We start from the raw sequence: 21218 nt of genomic DNA on the forward strand, positions 1-21218 counted from the left end.
GGCAATAAGGACAAATATTTCAAAGAAGAATGAGGGGGGAAATGTAAAGAAGAGTACTGTTACAAATTGCTGTCAACAAAAAAGGATATATTACGTGTGTATGTGTGTAATGTTTTGTTGTGTTTTGTTTTGTTGGTCTAAAATACTTTTTTTTAAAAAAAAGTAATGCCAACTGAAAAAATAGAATAAAATGAATAGAATATGCAAGAAAAAAGGAATACTAGAAAGACATAAAGAAAAAATAAAAATATTGTAAAGAGAAATAAATGACTTCCCATAATCCTCATAACAAATATAAATAATTTTAATAACTTATCACCTTCTCTTAAAGTACAAATGATCTCTTATGCTATCTCTTATTTAAAATAAATCCCTAAAGTGTCATCATTGCAGTCCCGAGGGTTATCAGAGATAACATATCTATCTTAATCTTGATTAGGTAAACCAACTTTATATTTTTTTTCCCTTTTACTTTTTACAGTCGTGATCCTTAGTTCCTTCAAATAATGTCATAGAACTTCATTTTTAGTTTTTAGTTTTTTCTTTTTCACAGAATTATTCAAAACTTTAGTAAGACTCTTTTGTAAATCCAGTATAGGAAAATTATCCAGGTCCCTCTCTTGGATTATTTTTTTTGTATATCTCATTTAATTATTAGGACAACAGTCAGTTTCTTTTATATATCCAGGGTGACATCTTTTTGTGAGCCATTCTTGTAGAAATCCACTTTTAACTGAGTCTTACTTTTTAAAGTAGAATTTGCTTTTTTTTTCATAAAAAGTTTAGGCACAAACTATCCATAAAACAGACACTTCTAAAATTTAACTTCTGATTTCATTGTTCAAAAATATCCGTTACCATATCCAAATGTTAAATTATTTTGCTTCATCTTATAATGGTAAACTGAGTGTTCTTTTCCTTTAATTGTCCATTTTAAAAAATCTTAATATGTTTCAAACCAGAAGTGTTTTCTCATGGAAAGGAATGGGAATGTTGTTTATTCCCCCTCCACCTCCGTGTTGTGTTTGTTGCCTGTGTATGCAGCTTTTAAAGGAAATTCAGTGTTTAAAATCTGTCAATCCAATGGTGACTAATAAAGCAGTGAAAAAGCCATTTCTGAAAGTGATTAAGAAAAGGGGGTACGTGAACTCTACCAACCCACAACTTCACCAGAATGGCCATTTCCTTGTCTCCCAGAAATCTCAACCCACTGCCGACTGCTGCCTCGCAGTCTCCTCCTGAGGAGCAGCGGTCTGGGGCACTTGTGAGTGATCTCAAGCCTTCTGCTTATCCAGAGAGGAATTAGAGAGAACTGGTCTACTTGTCTGCACTACATCCTGCTGCAGTTGCCAGCCCTGCTACTCATGGAGACATCTTCACTCGGCCATTTCTTCTCCAGAAATCCGTTTCTGCCTGTTTCCTGTTCCCTTCTATCCAGTTTTTGACTTCTTCTCCCATGCCTCATCATTTTTGGCTCTAAGGGAGATCAGAACCTGGCCTCACAGCCACTTTGCTTGCTCCCTCCTCCCGCTTTTTTTCTTAATGAGATGACTGACCAGCAGAAGCTGACTAGCAAACATATTCCTGGCTCAAAGTCTGTAACTGAAGTGTAATTGAAGGGATGTCTGGAAGCAAATTCTTTTCCCAGTGGCCATGGCTCTCAGGAGCCCTGATTTCTCATTTCTTTTCTTCACATAATGTTCTTAAACTTCAGTTCTTTAACAGCACTCAAGCAGTAGCTGCACAAATGGGGATAATCAGTAGATGGCAGCCAACAGATACAAAAACTCTTTCCTCTGTTGGTTGTTAAGTCAAACAGTCAAATAAATGACTTACAGCTTGAATAATTTTTTTAAAAGTTTACTGTGACAGCAAAACAACATCAAGCCAATTGTTCACTGGATAACCAGAACATTGTGCAGACCAACTGGAGAAGGTTTAGCACAGTGAATACGGTTGATGCAGCTTGAATTTCAGCCAATTTCAGTGCTTTAGAATGCTGTGTGCGTGTTTGTGTATGTGTGTTACAGGTAGAGCAGGGCAGAGATAGGGTTAGGGTAATTCCATAATTTTATCCAGTGATGAGATTCAAATATGTGAACAACTGGTTCTCTGTGTGGATGCTGCTTCTGGAAGTCCATTCTGGGCCTGGGCAACAAAAAATTAGCTACCGGCTCTGCCGAACTGGCTGGATCCCACCACTGATTTTACCTCCTGCACACTCCAGCCCCACTACAAGGGCCACATTTAAGATAGCAGGTGATGGTTTGTATGAGAGCAAACAGCTGTATGGATCCACTCAGAGTCTTTTCAGTGGTGTAGCCTCCCTCTGGGTCTGTGCCCTTGAGACCCTTATTCAAGGAGTTTTCCCAGCCTTTTAAAAACTGCATTTTGACTTAGATCAGTTTTCATTTTACTCTATTGGAACAGACTGCTATACTATTACCTTCTTTCAGTCACCACTAATTTTTATTTTATCATAGTCATTCTTTACTTGCAAATTTATTAACACCCCTCACCCTTTTGTATGATACCCTGTGAATATATCTTTATGCAAGAAGAATGCAGTAATTTTTTTGGGAAATTTACAGCTTACTTACATAGATTCTTTAGGAGCCAGAAATGGTGAACTCTCTTCAGACCTTCAAGTACAGAACTAAAGAGCGTAATCTCTCCTCTCTCTTACATCAGCCTTTTTCTATACCCTCATTCACCATCTGTAAAATTTCTTGCCTTCTCCACATCCATTTGGGCAAAGGGGGACTTTGGACTTTTTACCTGACTTGTGGGTACAAGTCCAGCTTCTAATCCAGCCTTCATGGACCTTCAATAAATTGGAATTGCAACTTCAAGGATGTTACAGCTAGGCTGAGTTGCTTGAATACAAATATTAGTTGACTACATTTATACAAGGAGGAAAAAGAATGTTTCTCTTCACTTCGACCATGAAGAGTAGTTTTGTAACTGAGCTTGCGTTGTTTGTTAACACGTTTTCAACATAAACTTTTAGAGAAAAAATGGCAAAAAAAAAAAAATCCAGAACATCAATTTAAACCCTGTATTACAGTAAGTAAGAACGCACAGTCTAATAAACATGGACGACTACTTCTTGGTATAAAGAAAACCAACTATTTTCACTTAGCATGCTGAAACCAAAGTATAGGCCAAAATTTCAGGTCGTGACTTGGGCCCCTTGAACGGCTATTTGTAGTTGCAACTTTCTCTGCACCGTTTCTGAAGAGGCACCATGGAAGTTGAGCCAAACCACGTCAGCCCCATCGTTTAGGCTCAGCTAGGCCCGCTCCCCTTGAAGCTAACGGTGCCTACGCTGGGCAGCCCCGGGGCCTTCCGCCCGCCCAGACTCCTGGCCAGGGGCCTTGCTGGCTTCTCTTGGGCAGAAACTCCAAGCCAGACCGTTGAGAAAAGGGCTCCCCGGCGCGGCACGAGTGCGGCACCCGGGGCCCCGCAGCCGATGCCTCGCCCTCTTTCCCAGAAACTTCACGGGCGGCCTCGGTCTCCAAAGAGCCGGGAAGGCTGCCTGAGAACCGGAGGGGGGGAAGGCCCGCTCCCGCGGCTGGCTGAGGCAGAGCGATGCCGGGGACTCCCCGAGCGGCCGCAGCGGGATGGCGAAGCTTCCTCCCGGGGCGGACTTCGCGACCGCTTCGAGGCAGGGCTGCCCGGGCGGGGGCGGTGGTCCACGGGCTCCGCTTCCCCCGGACCAGCCTCACATCGGGCTCTGGCCCCGCCGATCAGCGTTGCGGCCTGCCTGCCTTTTGCGGCGCCCGCGCTTCAGCAGGACCTGCCTTCGGCACGTGGAGCTGGGCGTGCGTATGCAGAGTAGCGCGCTGGGCCGCCGGAGAACCGCTACATAAAGCCCGAGCCTTCGTGGCGGTGCCAGCGTCCCAGGCAAGGCCGGCAGCCTTCTTGCCGGGCCCGCTCGCCTCCCTCGTGTAGGGCGCTGCCTGCCGCGGAAGCAACCGCGTCCGAAGAGGGAAGCGGCGCCAAGCGGAGCAAGGCGCGCGGGAGAAGAAGGAGTAGCGCGTCTCCTCCCAGTCAGCGGCCGAAGAGGGCCTGCCCGCCTGGCTTCTCCGCTTCGCCCACTTGTTGCTGGTCTCTGCTCGGCCCAGCTGATTGGGCTGCCCGGCCCCCGCTCGACTCCGCTCCTCCCCGGCCGGCCGGAGCGCGACCTCTCGCTCCCGGCGCCAGGAGGGGGCAAAAGGGGCGGGTCGCCTCAGCCGCCTCCAAAGCTGCCGGTTCGCGCGCCTGAGTCGCTTCACTTCGCTTTAGTCCGGGTGAGGGAAGCCGGGAAGACGCGAGGTGCTCGCCCTCTTCGTGCGCCCGCCCGCCCTCAGTCGCGCTCAACTTTCGCCTCGCTCAGTCGGAGCCGCCGCGGAGCCGGCCTGCCTGCTCGTTTTTTCCGCCGAGAAAGTTAATAATTGCAACAGGCGCGGCGGAGGCAGCGTGGCACCCGCCGCCTCTCCCCCTTGGCAGCCGCTGCCCTCCTAGGCCGAGCTCTCGGGCGCTTCAGCAGGCCAGCCCCGACTTCCGGATCAGTGTCCCAAAAGCGGCAAGCCGCGTCTCCCGGCGCGCCACCTGCTCAGACCTGCCCTCCTCCCGGGCACTCCGACGGCTCTTTGCCCTGAAAGGGATGATCGCCCGCTTCGGCCGCCGCCGCCTCTTCTGATAAAGGTGCCAGTCGTCGCGGCATCCCCGCTCCGCCGAGGACTCCTTCCCGAGGTCGAGGTCGCCCTTGCCAGTGAGGGAGCCGCGAAAGTTCATCCCGCGCACTCGCCACCAACGGGGCATGGAAGTTCACGTCGGGCTGGGCAGGGTGTATGCCCGGCCGCCGGGTAAAACTTTCCGCGGAGCTTTCCAGAGCCTTTTCCAGAGCGTCCGTGAGGCTTTCCAGAGTCCCGGCCCCGGCGGAGCTCGAGAGGAGGTCGGGCCCAGCAGCCAAGCGGCGGGCTCTCCTTCCGTAGGCCCGCCGGGCGCCGGTCTGCAAGAGCCCAGCCCGCGACAGCAGCAGCGGCAGCCCGGCTCCCCTGCTTACCTGCCGGGGGATGAGGCTGCCGCAGGCAGCAAAGGGCTTCAGCCGGCCGATCGCGAGCCCCAACCGGCCGGCGCCGCCGCCGCCTCGGCATCCCCTTCGTCCCTGGCATTGCTGGCTCCCTCGTTCCAGAGCTGCTCCGGGGACCTGAAAGACATCTTGACCGAGAGCAGCCTCTTGCCCGCGGCAGCGGCAGCGGAAGGGGAGCCGCGCGGCGACGGGGCCGCAGGCGGCGGCGGAGCCAGCGCGGCCAAGGAAGACTACTTGGGCGAGAGCGCCAAGGAGCTCTGCAAAGCCGTCTCTGCCTCCATGGGCCTGGCGGTGGAAGCGCTGGAAGGGCCCGGCGGCGGCGGCGGCGGCGAAGCGGCATCGAGCCGCGGTGACTGCATGTTCGCGCTGCCGGGCGCGCAAGCTCGGTCCGTGGCCCTGGGGGGTTGCAAAATCGTCGAAGCCGAGCAGGAAGGCGGCGAGGGCGCGCTGGCCATGGACGTACCGGGCCACCTGAACCTGTTCAAGAACTCGCCCGAGTTGGACGAGCCGCCGGCGGGCGCCTTCCAGAGCCGCGACTATTACAACTTCCAGCTGGCGCTAGCCTCGCACGGCCGCATCAAGCTGGAGAGCCCGCTGGAGTACGCGGCGGGTGGCATCTGGGGCGCGCAGTACCGGCGCGCCGGGGAATTGCCCGCCTTAGCGCCCCACTACGGCGCCCCTCCGGGCGCGGGCTGGCACCCCTTCTTCGCGGAGGACGCGCAAGTCTACGGCCCCTGCGCCTCGGCCGAGGGCGCCGCCCCGACTACCTTCGGCTACGGCCGGGGCCAAGGGCCGACCGGCCAGGAAGGAGCCGACCTGCCTTCCGAGGTGTGGTATCCCGGAGGCGTGATGGGCAGGATGCCCTTCGCTCCGGCGCCCGGCTGCATCAAGACGGAGCTCGGGCCTTGGATGGAGGGCTACGCGGGCGCCTACGGAGACGTGAGGTAAGGAGTCGCGGCGGGAAGAGCGGCCGGGAGGGCCCCGGGGACCCCCAGGGAAGCCGCGTCCGCCACCTGTGCGCTACAAGGGAAGGAGAGGTGCCGACCCGCCCGGGCTGGGCCCTTGGACGACGCCTTGCTTTCTCTGGGGCGGAAAGTGCCCCTCCGTCCGGGGGAGCGCCTTATCCCGCCTTGGCTTTTGCTCGAGCGAGGCTCGGAAGGGGCGATTAGATGAAGGGAAGGTTTGGGGGGTGGCAGCAATAACGGTTAAGGAGCCCCGGGCAACTCTGTGAGCGCGGACGAGGGGCTGTTTCCTTGCGTTTCGTTGAAGGGCCTGGCTGAGTCACCTCGGAGTGAGGGAAGAGGTTTTCACCAGAAATTTTGAACTGAACTTTCAGATGAAGTAAATCAAACAGCCCCATTTGTGAAAATGAAGCTACAGCATTCACAGACCAGGGGACCAGTCCCTTTTTATATATGGAAGAGCAGATTACAGGCCCCTGCTGATGATCTAGATTTTTTTCCCTTTTATTCTATGTTTATGGAAGTTTTTTCAATAGCCAACAACAGATGTTAAATGATGTAAATTGTGTGAATAATAGCTTGAATTGAATCATAAATTGTACATGTGTACACATTTTTAAAAAGCAAGCTGGGTAAAACAAATGCAGACAACTTTTTCCTGACAAAATTATTAATATATTAATATTAATATATTTTGTCCTTTAAAAGGAGAGTATTCTACTGGATTAAATGGGATTTACTTTGCATAGATACAGTACTAGCTTTATGTCATTAAAAAGATGAGCCATGTATTTGTGCACGACCCAAGAAAACATCAGTTACTCCAATGTGGTAGCTCTGACCCATGGACTTACCTACAGTTTGCTTGCTAGAGTATCTTAATCTTTTTTTTTTTTATTGAAAATTTTTAAAATTTTTACAAATAAGGAAAAGAAAAGATAAAAAACAAAAAACAAACCTACCCAACCACCCCAACCCTCCCACTCCATCCCCCCAACCTTCCCAGAGCTGAATATAGGCTTAATTAAAATTTCTAAAAATCTTAAAAAGAGATTAAAAAAATATAAACCATAAATATATCTAAATACATTACATAAGCTTATAAGATAATTAACAATAATATATATACATATATAAAAAGCATAAATATTAAAAAAGAAAAATGCTTAAAAAGAAAAAGAAGAAAAGAAAAAAGAAAGAAGAAAAGATGTATATATAAGAAAAAAAAGAAGTAAAATAAGATAAAATAAAAATAAGAAATATAAGGAAAGAGAAGAAAAAAAATACAATCTATAAAATATTAAGGTTTATATATAAGTTATTGAAAAACTAAGTAATATTTTTTTATATCCAACTTATGTTGTATAAAATCTATCCATTTTTCCCATTCTCTTGCGACTGATCCTTTAAAAAAGCCGAAATCTTTGCCATTTCCGCCAAATAAGAAACTTTAAAAAACCATTCTTGCAAGGTAGGCAAAGATTCCTTCTTCCAGTATTGCCCTACTAACAACCTTGCGGCTGTGATTAAATTTAACATCAGTATAACCTCCTTAGCATCACAATCAGTAACGATACCCAACAAAAACAATTGTGGGGTAAATTTTACCCTCCTTCTAAAAATTCTTTGAATATTCCACCATATCTTAATCCAAAAAGCTTTTATATAGAGTATCTTAATCTTATGAAGCTTGTAGACATTAACTTTGGCAATAGTGACTCGCAATAGGTTGTATTTTCCATAGATTACCTTTTAAAATGCTAAGCCAACAACATGATTTTGGTTACTGTAGGCAAAAAGTTTAGTTAGCCAGCCTTTCTGGCACCTGCAGTAAGATATTCCTTGGCCATATGTTAAAATGGAAGCCAGGATAGGTCCCTTTCTAGACTCCGACATGAGGCGGTGGAGGTGCAGCTTTTCACAAGGGCTTAATTTTATACTATTATTTATTACTAACAATAAAAAGAATGAAACATTCTTACCTAACATTTGATTTGTCCATTTGCACAATGTGTTTAGATATCTCAAGTTTTGTTTCAGTGATCCAGCAGTATAAGATTTATTTGGTTTACTTTGTTTTGAATAAACGTGATTGGACTCATATACAAATTCTCTAATTTGATCATCTCTCAGATCCAGAAGCTGAGATTAAGCTAAACACATACACACAAACAAACACACACACACAAATAAATACCTGAAGGAAAGACAAAAGGGAAAAATAAAAATAAATTAAAATCCAAATTGATCTAAGTCCTGAAGAAAAACTGCAGTGTAGTGGTGTCTATAAACTGCATAATGATATAGTTGTGGTAATGCATAATATTTATTCAGCGATTTCACCAAAATCCTGTTGGATAAATCTAACTAAGCTGATGCTGCTACTGTAGAGAGTGGACATCCCAGTTCCCTGTGATCAACTTTGCGTTCCATGCTTGGTATTAGACAAAATGCCTTTGAAGAAAGCAATTTATATGGTAGCAAGTCAGTTAAATGTACTACTGTACAAGCAAAAATATCAGCCCATTGATGTACATTTATTCAAATTCTTTTCAATTTGAACATTTAGAGTAGTGGTTCCCAACCTTTTCTACACCCCGCACCCCTGGAACGCTTCTGATATATTCTCGCACCCCTTACAAAAATTCAAAACAACGGCAATGAATTATGCATATACACTATAATTTTGAAAACCCAAGTTTTCGCACCCCCTGGAATATCATCTCGCACCCCTGGTGGGGAACCCCTGATTTAGAGCATCCACCATTTTCTTCTGGCCCCTTTAACTGCTTCTCGGACATGAGGAGGAAAAGGCAGCCTCAGCCCCACCTTGTGGTTCCTGCTTTACTTCAAAGTCCTCTTGATCTAACTCTCCCTTTCCTAGTTGGGGCTACTGTTTATGGTTACATTAAAGTGTTGCTAAGAATTGCAAGCAAAATTCTGCTGAAAGTATCTTCAGCAATGTGTTGTCTGGAAATTAGCAACTAGCATTGGCTAAACCATAAGAATTACACCATAACCTAAATTTCTGGTTAATGTATATTAAGGCAACTGTTGGTCAGTTAACATGTATGCCTATTTGCAGAAGTCAGTCCTGCCAATACTTTGTAGGAAAGCTTCTTTCTATAGCATGAAAAACAGCTATCAGTGCTTCTTTAGTGGAAGAAGTTTTGAATACATAAAGTATTAAAATTGTCTATGTGATATATTGCTTGAATATTTCCCATTCAGATTCGCAATGCCCACATATAAAATATTCTACAGCACTAGGAACCAGACACTTAGAAATTTGATAGACTAATACTGAAAAAATATTTCAGGCTGCCCATTTGTGATAATAATAAAAAAGATATGTTGTAAGTGCTTTAAGTATCCTTTCCCTTCTTAGCATTTATCTTGGACCTAATCCAATTTTCTATGGAATCTAATGGAAAGTTCCCCATTGACGTCAATAGGCCTGGATTGACTCTTTACGTTTATGACTGTAGGTCCTGTTGAAATGTTACAGTATGGTGATCCAAAGTTATTTATGATGTGGTTCTTGCAAGAGGCCTCTTTGCCTTTTGTTGGAATGGAACAGCAGATCCTGCTGGTGTGTTCAGTTGCCTTTGGAGCAGTATATCCATAACTGATTTATAGCAAAACTTCTTTGCTTTCATTTGAATTGGACCACAGCTCTTTGTTAGCAGATGGCATCATAACTAGAACAGAAATTCTAGTTATGACGTGTCCAGTAGGAGTTCTCTTAGGTTGGTAGCCATGGTTCTGGTGTGAAATATCTGTATAAAATACAAATAGACTTCAGGTTTAAGAAAATCAATCTGAAAAAAGTTAATAGTTTGCATCTGAATCATGCCTCAAGCTCCTGTATTTTGCTACAATACAGAAAATTGTGAACGTGGTTATTTCTTGCTTGGCGATAAAATGGAATCTCCATGCAAGCTTTTCTTTCTGAGGGGCTTGTTGCAAACTAGGGGCTGAAGTAGTCATATTCCAACCAAAATGGATGCTTTTGCCCCCCCCCCGTTTCATCTGAACGGTTAAACCTTTTGCTTTAAATCCTGCACCTTAGAAGTGATCAATTCTGGCAGCGCTGGTGCTATAATTAATACTATATTGTACAAGCAAAAGATGAAGAGTTTGAGAGAAGGCAGCATTTTAAATGCTGAATTTGTTCATGATACTTGCAGAAGTTTGCTTATTTATTTATTTATTTATTTAACTTCTTTTCATAACTCCCATCTGTGAGGTTCTCATGTGACTCCATGGGGTAACTTGTACATATTTAAAACTGGAGGTCTTTCTGGCTGCCCGTTTGCCCACAACGTCTGTTGGCTACATCCATTTAGGCTGCAGCCCTGGGGTGCCTTGCCTGGAGAGTGAAAGCAGCCGGTGAGGTCGTGGCTGAGGAACACAGCAGCATATCATAGAAGTGACCATTTTACAGCATCCTATGAGTTAAGCTTATAGCTCTTGCTGGTATTTCCCCCTATATTTCCTTCTGACTTCTACTCCAAAGATAACGAGAACATATGCTGTAGACATTATGGATTGCAGATATGAAAGGGGAGTGTTCAGGGAGCTTTGATCTTGTAATGTATAAATCTGAGAGCAAATGCTTATAAAGGTAGATTCATTTTTAGATTATTCCCCTCTCCTCAATGTATTCTCCCTAATTTAATTCCTACAGGTTATGTGAAGCTCTTTGTTTGTTGCTGCTACTCAAATTCATTTGGCTGTGAGCAGCTTTCAATTTACTCCTTATAGGAAGAAAGAACGCACAATAAATTATGGGTGCTGAGATTTATTTATACACGCAGCGTCCTCTCATCTAACCAAGTAATGAGACTGTGGATCCTTGTGCTGGTTTTCCTCTCCTTTCTCCCCAGATTCTCAGTCAAATGACAAGGTTCAACAGCAGTAATTTCTGTGACTGAAACACAGTTCCATAAAAAATAATTAGCTAAATATATTGCCTGTTTTATACATTCAACAGCAGGATAAATTGCTGGTATTCTCTGAATATTCATAATCTGGGTGTGGGTTTCCTTGTCAGTGAAGTTACTTTGCCTTCTGCTCTTGGAATTCCTTTGATTTTTCTTTTAAAAGGCTTCAACATTGGTTCATCCAGTTGAGCCAATAAGCTGGGATTTGGGCCCTGATTCCATCCTTTCCTTGCTGGCCAGAGGTGAAACTCATCCTCCAATCCAGTCATTCTGTGAAGTATGACTGGGGTCGAAAGTTATGCAACATATTCTTGCCCCTCTTTTTCCAATATTAATGTAGGTTCTGAGCAATGGTAAATGGGCAATCCTAATGCTGATGAACTGGAAATATTTGAATCCAGCCCTGCATCATTTGGAGAGTGCTACTGGCCAAGGTAACAGCAGCTTCGGTTCCCTTCCTTCTGTTTCACCTGATCGCTTCCCAATGGAGCTATTTCTCCTTTTGAAAAAGTAGCCGTGTTGTGGTGGGTTTTTGGCCTTTAACCCCTTTGGGTTTGTGTTCTTCTGTTCCTTCTCTTAATTGGCCAAATGACAACTGGATCCCCAAATCTACTTCTGCAAATGATGCTTTCTCTGTGTTGCTTCGTCCTGAAACCAGCTCAAGCTCCACTTTGAGGGACACACTGCCATTGCAAGCCCTGCTGAGCTTCCTGCCACAAGAGGTTGCTCTACCGTACTGATCCAAAGGGAAGGCAGTTGGCGTAAGGGCAACTGCTCGGCTGGCAACGACTCCCTCTTTCCACCCCAAGGCGCTGGACGGAGAGTGTCTGGAGCCAGCCTCAGCCCGCAGCCTTTCAGGGGACCTTTGCCCCCTTGGCTGGAGTGGGAGTGAAAGCCTTCTCCCCTTGCTGGCAGGAAAGAGCCTTGCTGGCCATTGTCGCTCCAGAGCTTTTCTTGTTTGTTTTAAAGCCAAGAACAGTTAGCGATCAAAAGACAAGAAGGAATCGGGTCCTGTGAGTGGGATCCACTTAGGTTTGCATAAACGTTGGCTTGCAGTTTGGCATCCTGACTTTTAGAGGAATTTGGTTTGCAAGACTAAAGTCCTGCTCTTTTCCCTCAGTTTAGTGAAGGAAGCTTAATAAAGAAAAAGTGAAATCTATTTGGATTGCTTTCAGTATTTCTGAAGTATTTTTAAAAGAATAGTGCGTTAATTTATACAGCATGTAGTTGTTGTTTTTGGGGTGGGGGTGTTATCAGTTTCATTTATATCACTGAATGAAATGATTCCCAAGAAACTTCATTTAACAGGTAATTATACTTTATTATTTAGTAAAATTGTTCATAATTTTTTCAGAGCAGGGCCTGTTTCAGGGCGCTTTGATCAAGACATGGGTTTGGGAATTTGATGGTGCAATCGAAATACTTAAGGTATCTGAATCCTTAAGACAAATAAATAATAAATATTTAAGATAAATATATAACAAAGAGCAACTAAGTGAAGTAAGTGAAGTAAGGCACTAAGCTGAGCTAAACTTAACCCCCCTCCATCCCCCCATGTCAAATTATCCCTTTGGTAAAGTTTGGGGAGTGAGAACTGTGAGGACCAGAGGGATTTAGCCTGAGAAAGTGGGTCGCAATTTGGATCCCTTCACAGATGTCTGATCATGTTATCTGATCAGCTTGTCTTGCTCAAGGGCTGAGGAGAGTAGTGGTTTTGGAGGCCATTGGATTGGAGCAAGCAGCTGGGTCTGCTTTGAGCCAATGCTTGTTTAACCTGGTTATGTAAAACCTTGAGCAGGGCGCTATTCCATTCAATAGAAGTGCTTGCTATCAGCCAAACTTAAGCAGTATAAGAGTTGTACTGATTCTAATGGGGTTAAGGAAGTCTGCTTTCCTTGCTAGGTTGGGGCCTTTGGATATTCCATAATAATATTTTTAAGTATTCTTTTTTTATCCTGTAAATTCAAAAATTATCTGATTAAAAGAGCAATCTGAACACAAAGTTCAGGACTTAAATTTGAGGATGACTTATTTGGATTAATTGGCCTTGCTGTTTCAGTTTTTCACATCTGCTAGCTGGAACAAAGTTCTCTCTACAGCTAATTTATATATTAAAACCACATTTTCCAGTGACTTTTGAATGTTTTATTCTTCTATAACTGCTGTGAATAAGGTAAACTAAAATCAGTTGGAATTCCTGTTTTTTCACAATTTAATTAGGCTTCTGTGCAGGCAAAATAAATTTCAAAGCATGGCTTTCTGGCTTCTGCCAGAGTCTGTTGGTTCCCTCTTGGCTGATAGGTGTGTCTCTGACCTTTCAACTTCCATGTAATGTTGGTAGTGTGTAGAGACATCTTTTGAAGGCAATTGCATACAGAAGAATGCTGTTTCTGAAACCTGCCCTTCCAGCTAGCTTTCTTGTACATTCTCAAAAGTCCAGAATCTCCAGAACTGATTTTATGTACTGTGAAAGTATAGTCATTTGTTATTGATGCTCAATATTGAAAATATTCAAGAGGCTGTTTTTTTCTTGCTGCTCCTTCTGTTTTTTTCCCTTCAACTTTGCAATCTTGTTTAGATGAAGCGACTCTGGATCATAGCTCTAGCGCCAGGTAGCCCGTCCCACTTGTTGCCCTCAGCCATTGTTGCAGTCATGAATTTCATGGTCCGAGGCAGAGAACAGCTGCAAATACACACAGAAGCTGAGAAGGAGACTATCTGTGTAAATCTCTGCGCTCTCCTCACAATATTACATCTTGTGAGGTGCTGGGGGGGGCAGTGTGGAGGTGTTGCCATTGACAATGTGCTGCAGTCCCCCACTTGCTTGGGGTGGGACATTTCCAGGACCTCGCAGCAGTACTTCGGCAGGATTCTGTGGAAGGGATCAGAAATACCCACTCAAGCCTAAGAAGGGTCTCATCTGTCCCAGTGATTTATTATCTGGGCACCAGATCAAGTCTGTAGGAGAAGCATTTTGGGTCTGCCCTCCAGTTGAAGGTTTTTTTGCCTTGGGGAACCATCAGTCCTTGGCATGCTTCTGCTCAAATAACTGTAGGACGCTCCTGTTCAGACTGGCCTGGGTGCTCTGTAGGGAGGGGATGCAAAGGAACTTGGGAAACCAGCCATAAAACAAACACTCCTCATTTTGCAGCAATTTTCACGGGCACATTAACACCGCGTATTAAGGACTGCCCTATAGCAGGAAAGATAAATTCATCATTGTCAAGAATAAATGCATAAGGGTATTTATTCACTTGTGCATTCTTGCTCAGAGAAACAAAGAATATAATTATCTTTTTTGAAAAGCACTTTAGTTGAAACACAAGAACAAAAACATTAATGAAGTATAGTCATTTCATTTAACCCGTGTGAATAAAATTAATCTTCCAGGATATAAAACAAAATGCTGTTTAACCACTGGTGGGCCAAACGCTGTATTCTTTTTAAACTCAAGTGGTCCAAAGACCCAGCGTTTAGGAAAAGGTGTGGCTGGTGCTGAACAGGCCTTTCGGAAGGCATATCTGGAGAGGCTGTTTCAAACTCCAGGGCTCCTTGCTGAGGTGGGTCTCCTGCTGTTTATTTATTTATTTATGAGACTTACATACCGCTTTAAGTGCAAGCACTCTCTAAGCGGTGTACACCAGTAAGCAATGTATATATATATATATATTTACATTGCCCCCAACAATCTGGGTCCTCATTTTACCTACCCCGGAAGGATGGAAGGCTGAGTCAACCTTGAGCCGGTGAGGTTTGAACCGCTGACTTGCTGAACACAGTCAGCTAAAGTGGCCTGCAGTACTGCACTCTAACTGCTGCGCCACCTCGGCTCTTTTGTTCTCAAAAGAGGGTCCCCAGACAGAGTCCCTCTGCCTTTGGGTTCTCGGTGCTCTTGGGTCCGTAGGAGTTTCCTTTTTCCATTTCAGAATTGCTGCTTGAGATTTCTGAAGGTGATGAAAATGCTCGATGTTTGGGGTCTCTCTCTCCTGTGTGTTTCCTTAAGGTCTGAGGGGGTGTACTGTTCCTTTTTTTCTCCCTGCTGCTGCTCCAAAAGACTGCAAGGCAAAAGAAATGTGTCCATTTCCAATGTGTGTATCCTTGCAGACAGAGGACTGAATGTCAAGGTCTTTGCTACCTTGCTCCCCAATGTTTTCCATGTGAAAGGTTGTTTTATCAGAGATTAGCTGAAGTCCAAGACTTTTATTGCATGTTCTTGAAAGTCTGAACAGATGTGAAATGTAAAAAGCAGATGAGCTTCATCAGAGGGGAAAAATGCAACATTGGCTCAAATTAAAAAGGATCACGTTCATCCTTGATATTTTCATATGCTGCAGTGTGTTGCTCACTATTGCTTGTCAGATCAGTCTGTCTTGCACATTTCTGTGTTCCAGATGTAGGTCTGAGCTTCCAACTGCTTTTTCTCTTTAAAAAAAGACTCCTCTTCTATTTTATTCCCCTTATCCCTTTTTAAGGGGAGGGGTTGATTTCCAACAGAAAAGTAGCCCAGGGGGTTAAGAAACTTGTCTTTTCATCTCTGGCTCCCCAGCCAAACCCAACCTTGTGCTAATGGTATATAAAAAGAAACCTGTCCCCAAGAAGGAGTTAAAAGACTTTATGGAACACACAATTCCTCAATGAGTTCATGGCTGAGGCAGAAGACAGTCTCCCCTCTCCATTCTTTCCGGGGCTGCCAAATTTTGTCCATCTATTGCCAGTTGAACACTTAGTTCATCCTTCTAATATTGCAGTCATAAAGGCTTGTAGACATGTTGATCTGCTCAGAATTCCTGGCCAGCTTTCCGTGGACACCTGGAAGCTTCAAACTGAAAAAGATGGGAACTGGAAATCCCAACACGTTTTATGTGAAGGGCTGGGCTGCAGGGCCCTGTCCTTCTCTAGGCCATGCCATCACAAGGCCCTTGCTAGAAAATGGGCTAGATGTATTCCCTGCAGAGTTCTTTAAGCCCCGTGAAGCTTGTCCATCTTCTTAAAAAATACATACAAGCAACTTCTTGGATTTGCACTTGAATCTTAGGTTTCAGAGTGGAAATTTTGTTATGCAAGGGTGATGGACCATTTGAGAGGAAATGTTGTTTATGGGTACTGTTGTTAAAAAAACCCTTTCCTTTCTCTATCACTTTGTCTTGTTTTGGGGTGTTATTTGGGCAGAAAATGATAACTGGGATGTGATAACTACCTTCTAGCACAGTGGTTCTCAACCTGTGGGTCGGGACCCCATTTGGGGTCGAACGACCATTTCACGGGGGTTGCCAAACAAGGCTGTCCACCATTTTTTCCCCCTTTTCTTTGGCCACGCCCCTGGCACCCGGTGATGTATAAGTGGTTGGAAGTCACTACAACATGGGGAACTGTATTATGAAAGGAAACCATTAGAAAGGTTGAGAACCACTGTTCTAGCATCTGAGGGGCTATTACAAAGAATTTGGGATTGACTTACTTTCCAAAGCACCAGAGGGCAGAACAAGAAGTAATGGGTAAAAACTTGTTAAAGAGGATCCAATCTAGAAGTAAGGAGAAATTTTCTGACTGTGAGAACAATTAATGGAAAAGCTTCCCTCCCAGAGCTATAGCTGCTCTACTGCTGGAGGTTTTCAAGAAAAGATTGGACAGCCATTTGACCAGGATGGCATAAGGTCTCCTGCCTTGAGCAGAGGGTTGTTCTAGAAGCCCCCCGAGTGCCTTCCAGCCCTAAAATTATATTTTCTGTATTCTGGAGATTAATTGTTCTCACTGTCAGGAAATTTTTCCTTAATTTTAGGTTGAATTTTAGGTTTCATAAACTCCCATCCATTACTTCTTGTCCTTTCTCAAGTGCCTTGAAGAATAGGTTGGTCACCGCTTCTCTGCCCCTCAAATACAGGACGACTGCTATCATGTCACTCTAAAGTTCTTCTCTTTGTTAGACTAGATGTCAAGGCTGCCTCCGATCAGTCCCTAGGAAAGAAAACCCTTTGACTCCATAGATTCAGAGAAAAGGTACTTTTACTAGGATAGAACTGATGGCAGCAAAAGCCAGGCAATTCTGCTTTAACAGTCAAGCCAGAGACTGAAGTCTACCATGGGGACTTAGCATCTAAATGATAGTCAGCCACTAGAGCGACCTGGAGGAGACTGGAGCTCAGGTGGGTCCCTTCCTAGACCTGGCCGTGGCTGAGACAAAGTGAAATGGCTGGAGGAGCTGGACATTGACAAGGAACATGCCAGATGGTCTTTGGGTGTGGGGCAAAAGGAAGACCCAGAGGAACAACCCTCAGGGGTAACCTTTACGTGAGGAAGCAGAGGTTTCCACAGACATACGGTATGGCGTAAGGGGGACAGAGGCAAACTTCCCCCTCTTGAAGTGGATCTGGAGGATGCCATGTTGAGCCATGCCCTACACCTGTTGGAAGAGGCGATCGAGAATCAGAGATCCCGGGAAACTCTTGCTCAAATGACCACCCAAGCCGAGCCAAGCTGTGGATGTAGCTGCCTTGCTGTTTCCTTCAGATCTTGCCTGGCTTTTGCTGCAATGAGTTCTTTCCTAGTAAAAATACCTTTTCTCTGAATCTATGGAGTCAAGGGTTTTCTTTGATAGGAATTGATGGGAGGCAGGCCTGATACTAAGACATACCTAGTTCCCACAACCATTCATTGTTTGGTTTAGCCTCCAGTGCCCCAATTATCTTTGTTGCTCTTTTCTGCACTCTTTCTAGAGCAGTAATGGCGAACCTTTTAGAGACTGAGCGCCCAACCCCCCCGCCCCCACACCGTCCCCGCCCCGCGGGCCACCCACTGCCTCCATGGCCTGCCGCAGATCGCCCAGGAGGCCCAGCAGCACCATGGTGGCCACGCCCTCTGCCCACGCCCCACAGCATCATCTGCACATGACGGGGCCCAAGGGTGGAGTCTTGTCCCTGCTGCCTGGCTGCCATGTCCTTGGCTGTAGTCTTCCGCGTGGGCCGCACCCGGGGGCAACTTTCCTCCAGGGGGGCTGCTGGTGAAGAGGGAGCTGCGGGGGGATGTGGGGCTGGGGCGACGGCCCATATGCCCAGAGAGAGGGCTCTGAGAGCCGCCTCTGGCACGCGTGCCATAGGTTTGCCACCACTGTTCTAGAGTCTCAATATCTTTTTTTATTATGAAGAACAGAACTGAACTCAGTATTCCAAGTGTGGTCTTACCAGTGCAGTATAAAGTGATACTAACACTTCATGTGATCTTGATACTATCCCTCAGTTGATGCAGGATAGAATTGTGTTGGCTTTTTTGGCAGTTGCAACACATTGCTGGCTCATGTTTAAGTGATTGTCCATTAGGGCATCTAGATCCCTCTCACAGTTACTGCTCTTGAGCCAGATATCACTTATTAAATACCTGTGCATTTAGGTTTTTTTACCTAAGTTTAAGGCCTTTTCTTACAACCAAATTGTATTTTGTTGGATAGTGTTCAAGTCTGTCAAGATCTTTCTGGGCCTATTTTCTAAAGCAGACATGTCAAACACAAGGCCCGGGGGCCGGATGTGGCCTGCAAAAGTGGTTTCATGTGGCCCGCGAAGCCATTGTAGAAACAGCGAGGAACCAGCCCCTGCTGTGTCAGCCCCACCCCCTGAGTGTATACTGGGGAGGTGTCACCCTTTGTGTGGAATGAAGAAATGGACCATACCTTGGCGCTTGCCCTGGTCCCACCCACCTCTGCCAGAGACCCTCAGATCTGTCCCACTCCTGTCCAGGCCCCCACAGGCACCCTTGATGCGAACAATGTAGAGCAGGCCATGCCCACCCAGTAGGCCACACCCACTCGATCCACGCCCACCCAGTAGGCTGACCCACCCTGGCCACACCCACCCAGGCCCCCGAGGGCAACCGCAATGCTGATGCGGCCCTCACTGAAATTGAGTTGACACCCCTGTTCTAAAGTGTTGACTATTCCCCCCAGCGTGGTGTCGTCTGCAAATTTGATGAGTCTAAGATGAACCTTGTGGTACCCCACTGCATACTTCCCTGAGGATTACATGTTGAATGCAGTTAGTCAACCAGTTAGGAACCTATTGAGTGGTGATGTTGTCTATCTCACATTTGTCTGTCTTACTTAGAAGTAGCATGTGGTCTACTTTGTCAAATGCCTTAGTGAAATTTAAGTAAACTATGTCCACAGGTACATAGTTTAGTCACTTGGTCAAAGAATGCAATAAGGTTTGTCTGGCATGATATCACTAGACCCATGTTGGCTTCTATTAATAGCTTTGTTTGTTTCTAGGTGTTCTTTGTTCCGTTGCTTATCTTTGCCAGGATTTTCCAAGTAATGATGTTGGGCTGATTAGTCTGTAGTTTCCTGTATCCATTTTTTTTCTCATTTTGAAGATTGGAACCACTTCAGCTCTTTTCCAGTTCTCTGGTAGCCCCTAGTGCTCCAGGATCTTTAAAAGATGTGGTTCTGAGATTATATGTTCCAGCTCCTTCAGAACTTTGGGATGTAATGCCGGGAATTTGAGCTCATTTAGAGTGGATAGGCATTCTCTAACCATTTTCTTTATTTTGACTTGCGTTCCTATTGTCTTTTATGGTACTGCTTTTGATAAGTTAGACTACTTTTTCCTTTTGTGTAAAGACAGATGCAGAGACTAAGTTAAGCAGTTCTTCTTTCTCCCTGTTGCTTGTCACCTCTTTGCCATCTTCCCCCATTAGTGGACTGATTGTTTCTTTGACTTTTTTCTTGTTTTTTACTTTTTAAAAGTTTTTCAACATTTGTTGAAAATCTTTGTTCATTTTGAGCCTTAGCTTTGCTGACTTAGTCTTTGCAGATTCAGGCTATTTTCTGGTATTCTGAATTAGTTAGTTATGCATCCCTCTTTCCATTTTTTATACTTATCCTTTCTGTCTTTCAGTTTATCAGAGCGTTCTTAGTGTAACCATGCTGGTTTTAGAATAGAATAGAGCTGGAAGGTATGTTGGAGGTCTTGTAGTTCATCCCCCTGCTCAAGCAGGAGAACCTATACCATCTCAAACAAGTGACTGCCTAGCCTCTTCTTAAAAATCTCCAGTAATGGACCGCCCACGATTTCTGGTGGCAAGTTGTTCTACTGGTTGATTGTCCTTACTGTCAGGAAGTTTCTCCTTAATTCCAGGTTGCTTCTCTCTTTGATCAGTTTCCAACCATTGTTTCTTGTCCTGCCCTCTGGTACTTTGGTGAATAATATGACCCCCTCTTCTTTGTGGCAGCCCCTCAAATACTGGAATACTGCTATCTTGTCTCCTCTATTTCTTCTTTTCTTCTTGGACTTATTTTTCTCTTTCAGTGGTATTGAGTTGGATTAGGCTTTATAATCATGTTTTTCAGAGTTTCCCAAACTTCTTGAGTTGTTTTCTCCTTTAAGATTTTCATCCATGGAGTCTTCCCAAGCTCTCTAAGTTTGTCAAAATCAGATCTTTTAAAGTTTAAGACATTAGTCTGATTTGTTCTATTGTTTGTATCTGCATTATATTGAATTCTAATATGATACGGTTACTCTCCCCCAAAGGTTCTGCATCTTCAACCCCTTCTATCACTTTTTTCTCTATTACCCGGAAATGGGTTCATTGGAAATGTTCCTTGGAAATGTTTTAACAGGTTCTGTACGAAATTATCAGTAATGGGGACAAGATCTCTGTGATAAGGCTTGGAATGGTTAAAAAAATGGAACCCCTGGGTGAATTGGAGGATGACAGAAATCAAATTCCCAAAGGGGGACCCTATGGACTTAAAATCCCAAGGGGGGCTACCAGAATCAAGAATAGAAAAAGCATCCATGGGAGAGGAAAAGGGACCACCAGAAATACCAGAGGAATACAGAGACCTTGCTGAAGTTTTCAGTGAGGAGAGGGCGAATGGCCTCCCCCCCCCCGACCCACAGACTGTATCATTGAATTCAAGCCTGGGGCAAAACTCCCAAAGCCCAGATTATACTCCATGAGCCCAAAGGAGAAGGAGGAAATGGAAAGATTCATTAAAAAAAACCTAGAGAGAGGTTTCATTGAGCCAGCCAAGCCTAAAGTGGCTGCCCCGGTCCTCTTTAGAGAGAAGAAGGATGGCTCTTTACGTTTATGCGTGGATTATAGGGCCCTGAATACAATCAACCTATACCCTCTGCCCCTCATGAAAGACATGCTGTCACACCTCTCGAAAGGGAAATTTTTTTCTAAACTAGCCCTAAGGGAACCTTACTATCGTGTGAGAATTAAGGAAGGGGACGAATGGAA

The 21218-nt window shown here is 45.0% G+C and overlaps 1 protein-coding gene across 1 annotated transcript in view; it reads left to right on the top strand.

Moving 5' to 3' along the window:
* The first annotated feature begins 277 nt into the window (after positions 1–277).
* Positions 278–21218, top strand: part of AR (androgen receptor) — a 209445-nt gene continuing 188504 nt past the window's right edge. Inside the window, exon 1 of the mRNA XM_039365373.1 lies at positions 278–6021. Coding sequence (XP_039221307.1) covers positions 4805–6021 — 1217 coding nt within the window. The 5' untranslated portion in view covers positions 278–4804. The remainder of the gene's footprint in view (positions 6022–21218) is intronic.

Source organism: Crotalus tigris, unplaced genomic scaffold (genome assembly GCF_016545835.1).
Source record: "Crotalus tigris isolate CLP2741 ecotype Arizona unplaced genomic scaffold, ASM1654583v1 scf7180000020062.1902635, whole genome shotgun sequence".
Lineage (NCBI taxonomy): Eukaryota > Metazoa > Chordata > Lepidosauria > Squamata > Viperidae > Crotalus > Crotalus tigris.